Source organism: Mesitornis unicolor, unplaced genomic scaffold (genome assembly GCF_000695765.1).
Source record: "Mesitornis unicolor isolate BGI_N332 unplaced genomic scaffold, ASM69576v1 Scaffold53506, whole genome shotgun sequence".
Classification (NCBI taxonomy): domain Eukaryota; kingdom Metazoa; phylum Chordata; class Aves; order Mesitornithiformes; family Mesitornithidae; genus Mesitornis; species Mesitornis unicolor.
The window spans coordinates 1-5368 of NW_010192711.1; the positions used below are offsets into that span (position 1 = coordinate 1).

Sequence of the window (5368 nt, forward strand, 5' to 3'; positions counted from 1 at the left end):
TGGCCGGCCCAGCCCTAAACCATGACAGAAGATACTGAAAAAAAATAATTATGATAAGTCCATCTTTGTTGGCTTAATAAAGCAAATGCTTTGCACTAAAAAAAACTCAAAAGATTTCTACTTCTTCCAGTAAGAGCTTTCAGTGAACAAATTCAAGCAGCTAATTTGCCATGCAACACAAACGGTATCTCCTTAGAGAAACTATCATGGGTTTGAGCCTTTTCCTTCACAAAACTAACTAGAAAGGCAGTATCTTAGGCATGATTATCATATACTTCCCTCATTCCCTTTACTTGCTTTGATTTTATTTCAAATTCAAGATTACGATTGACAATATCAGGCAGTGGCAGTCAGCAGCACTGGACCTGTATCAGAAACAATCCCCTCTACTGCAGCTGTAGCCCATGACCTGCTTGACAACAGCAACAGCTCCAGCAGAAGCAGAACAGAGCAGAACTATGAGCAGATCAGCTTCAAACACAGCATTTACTTTTCACCTGCTGTCTCACCAGTATGTGTCAGAAACTCAGTCATTTTCTCCTTTACACAAGAGGCTGGATTACAGAAGGTAGGCACCTCAGCATATCATACTAAGCATTATTGAGGCTTATTAAGGCTACTGCGATCCATTTTGACATGGTAAATGACACTTAACTGCTGTCAGAATGCCACGTGCAGACGCACTGGCATTTGACCAGAGCAACAGCTTTCCAGAAGATGAAAGCATTCGTTTGTTCTGCTAATGCAAAATGTCCTAATATCTTCCTACTGTACGCAGAGAGGCAGCAAAGATACATGAAGCTCGTAAGACTTGATTTCCCTTGCTGCAAACCTTGAATTGACTGATGCATAGTCTTTTAGAACCAGTTACTCTATGCTTTACTCAATGCTAAGAAAGAAGTGCATGGACACTCTCCACAGCAGCCTGTAAGTCCTTATTTAATGTACCTGTAGCCTGCAAGTTTAGCTAGGAGCAGCTAGTCCAGATACTCTTCCCCTGCCCAGGCCTGTTGCAAGCAGCGTGCACACCAGCTGGCACTACACTGAGCAGAAGCTCCAAAAAAAACTTGGCTTGACTATGGTCACCCAGAAAGGAATTCGGCTCCAGCAGCTACCTAAAAAAAAAAAGTACCCTGCAAAACAGGGAAGGAAGAAAATCCCAACACGCCCCCGCCGCACCCCACAAAAAAAAAAATAACCCAAAAGCCAGGCACAGGCTAGAAAGAGGAAGCAATACTCATAGCAGCTAAGCAGGGAAGAAGCAATAGGGCTGGTTCACACTTCCTGGGGAAAATGCAGGTGGTCTCACTTATGTTATGAAAGGATTGACACCTGAAGCCTTTCAGAGACCTCCTTAGCATACAACAGGCTTATCAGAATCAGCAGTCCCTGACTATCACAGCACATGACTACCACAGAGAGAAAACCAACACATCCACCTACTTCTCTCATTTTGAAAAAGGCCATTCCTGTGAGTAAAGAATCAGATCCTGCCTGATGCTGTGGTCCTATCCTTTCCAGCTCTAACTGCTCAGCCACTTCTTGTAATCCACCCTGAAAAAGAAAACATTTCTGTTAACTGCTGAAAACAATTACATCAGAAAAGTGAACAGCTATATTTGGGAAAATCTGTTATACAAGTCATACAACCTCAGGTGTATTTTAACATTTGCACAGAAGCTGAAACAGTCATTATACCAGATAAATACATACCTGGAGAATCAAATTTTCACTATCAATAGAAAGATTAGAATTGTGTCAGTATTGATTAAATAAAGCAGTTTCTGTGACCAACAAAACTACTATTCCTTTATATGTCCCAGCTTCTTCACTAACCAGATGTCATTACTTAAAGCACTTCCTTCAAGATGTTGAAAGGACTGGCAGTGCTGAAGCACAAAACCAGGTGTGCCTGTACTCCCTCTATTTAAATGGAAGTTTTAAAGGTAAAAATGTTGTTCTACAAATCAAGTGCTTACAAATGAGATGCCCCTATGCCTCCATGTGTTAAAGTATCTAGAGATGTATATTTAATAGTAACACATATAATGAAACCTACATCCTAAGTTTATGAACACCTCACATACAAAAAGGGAACAATTTAAAACAGTAATTGTCTGCTTTGAGTGTTGATGCATGGCTTAAAAGGACAGACCATGACACTTCAGACATTACTCCAAACCCGCAAATCTATCTGCTCTTACATGTGAAACTTCTAGTTTTGAAGCAAATTTTCTTTCCAATAAGCTTATGGGAGAAACTATCCCCTTAACTGCAGAGTGACTAAATAAACTTATTTAGTGCCCCCCAAAATGGTAATAACCACTAACTATGGAAACAAACCATTAGAAGTCAGTTTGGTTTTACATGGATAATACAGATCAGTTGGAGGATATATAACTATTTGTAAATATATCTCACACCACTTGACCACTTGTGTGGAATTTCTTGGTCTGTAACTGCAATAATTAGAGAATAAAATTTGTGTCTCAGAGTCTCCATAACCTACTAATTTTCATTTTCAGGCAAGACTTCTGCTTTCCAGAGAAGAACATTTTACTCTTGGAAAAGGACAAATTCTTCCTAAATTTTCAGAGCACTGATCTTTCAAGAAAGAGGCCACAGAAAGATTTACGTAATCGGACAACCATTGTCAACAGCAAATCCAGTTCAAACTCTCATTTCATGGCACTGGTACCAGAGTTCAATACTCTGTACAAGCTTCCACATTAAAAGCAAGTTTTCAACAAAGTCTATAAATCTACATTAAGTTGCTATTATTATGAAAGGGATTGGAATTGCATACATCAAAAGATTTTTAAAGAACAAGCAAGACTTTAACCTATACTGCATCAATCTCTCAAGTGAACTTCCAATCTGTGTGCCAGTAAAATACATTCATGTCCATTTAAGTTAGAGTAAGGTACTGTAAATTCTACAAAAAAAGCATTGAACTGCTTCCCAATCCTGAAGGATATTTCTCTTCTCAATGCTAAAAATTTTTTGGGTGTGTGGCAGACGTACAGCAAGTCAGTGACTTCCATATGAAAAATAACTTAGACAAGTCAATAAAGGACAACTGCACAGCAGTTCAATTCACCGAAATTTAATGGATTGAAAATGACAGACACTAGGAGACAGTGCATGCATTTTTAAAGTCACAACACTGAAGTTTAGCAATTTGTTTCAGACAGCTGCTCTCAGTACAGTACAAGTCCAACATCGCTTCATTGCTGGTAAATTTGGAGGGGCAGGGTAGCCCACATCCCTTCCCCTGCTGTCATTAGCCATCTCCAGGTTAGGTGACAGGATCAAGATTTACTGCAGGAAAGCTGACCTACATATTCAGCTCTGAAAAAAAAAACAACAGATCACCCTTGTTCTTAAGGTCTGCTGAAAGAAGATTTGTGAAGGTTTTTCTTGTCTTCCAAAAAACATTAGTGTGTCTTAACAATGCAGGTCACACACAACTATGCCTTAATGAAGTGACAGGAAATATAATCCCCTCCTCCCCAAACCCACTGGAATGTCACCTCTGGAATGGTGACACAGAATGTCATTCTTACATACTTACACTCTGTTCTTGGTAAGAGTGTCACCATTACTAAGACACCACAGGCTTTACTTTGCTTCACCAGAGGTGAGGAAGCAAGGGTGCTTTTTTTGTTTGCATTTGGGAATGAAACAGAGGACTTTAAATCCAACACAGATCACTAATTGAGCATGGTGAAGTGGCAAGCCATTCCTTAGTTAGGATTTGGTTATACTACAGTCAGCATTTTTTGTCCTGCAAGTTCTCATTAAGAAAGCCTACAGAATCGAGTTACTTTCCCTAAAAGCAGCAAGTCATTAATTGCCACAGATGAGCGATGCACCTCATTCCAGGAGCAGTCCAGACTCAGAGTTCTTTGGCAAGTAAAGCTGTTAACAAGCCCTGTAGCATCTTTCTTTCACTTGCTGTCTTCTCCTTCACATACTTAGATTCAGTTCCCATTCATTCTCCAGACCAGTAAAGAATCCAAATTTTATGCCCGATAGAATAAGCCAATTAAGTAACCTCAAAGGCCTGACATGAGAGATTTGTTTCTAGTACTTTTTCAAGAAGCCACCCGTTTTCCCTGAACATTTGCTGTTGTTTATCTTTCCTTATGGGGCCATCTGAAAGAGTCTTCACTCCATTCCACTTCCCAAGACATTTCCACAGCATCATGATGGCAATTGCCTTTGCCAAGACTACTGCAGTCTTTAGTGGACTGCACAATAAATAAAAGTATATAAAACCCATGAATTCTTGCAGATGAAGAGGGAAAGGATCAATTCCAAACATGGGTTTATGATCTGTCAAAGACTAGGCACTATAAATACAATCAACATGCTATTTTTAACAGGTAAGCAGTTATAAACATTGATGCGTGCCCCTTGCCTGCCTCTATCTGTAGTCTCTAATGTTAAATATATAAAGTTCGAGGCAACAGGGATGTTTAATGGGTATTATCAAAGCAAAATAACAAAATAAAAATATAGAAAGTAAGTATTTCTTAGCAGAATGTGCTTTCGCCACGAAATTTTTTTGAGCCATTAACAGATTACTTACCTTCAGATTTTTGCAACTCTTCATGAGATATTTTACATCATAGATAACAGGGAAAAACAATCGCAGTATCTCAAAGAAGTCCAGCTCTTCTTCAGGTAGATTAGAGTTTGTCAGGATTTTGATTAGATAGCCAAAGTCATATCCACTGCAAATTAATAACAAAAACCATATAAGTAACTTACAAGCATCCTTCTTACTTCTAACATCAAGACTTTATTACACATCAACAGGACATTTTGCTTAATTTCAATGCAATTAAGACTGACTCTTGCAAAAGACTAAGCCTCAGTGTAAATGGCTCCACTGCAGCTTTAAGGGAAAACATTTTAATTTAGTCTCAATGAGGTCAAGTGAAGAAGTAAAAAAGATCTTTCTAGAGGTGCTTCTCCAAATTCCAAAATCAGGTAATGCTGCTGGGGCTTCATCTGGTAACAGGAAGTTAAAACACAAAGACTCCAAGCTGGTTCCTTTCACACAGACTGGAGTTCCTCACTACAAACTGAATGAGATAAGATACTTCTACAGTTCTTGAAATCCATGAGTTTCCAGAGTTTCACCCTCAGCAAAGAAGGAGGACAGTGTTTCAACTTTCTCTATTAAATCAGCACACAGACAACTGGAAAGTTTAATATTTTATAGGACTACTACACCTTTTGGAGGCAAAGACAGATTCAGTTGGAATTTTTTTTGTGTGTGTACATATAAGTCAGTAGGAGACAAAGATAATGGAGCAGTACAGGTTTGGGAGAAGATTTTATATATACATATATATAT

The 5368-nt window shown here is 38.8% G+C and overlaps 1 protein-coding gene across 1 annotated transcript; it reads right to left on the minus strand.

Moving 5' to 3' along the window:
• Window positions 1-1443: 1443 nt before the first annotated feature.
• On the minus strand, window positions 1444-4739 carry LOC104534289 (CCR4-NOT transcription complex subunit 7-like; the record flags this gene model as incomplete). The annotated part of the gene is made up of 2 exons (XM_010187185.1): window positions 1444-1554; window positions 4595-4739. Coding segments are annotated over 2 exons (256 nt in total), but the record flags the coding sequence as incomplete, so codon positions are not given.
• Window positions 4740-5368: the final 629 nt, after the last annotated feature.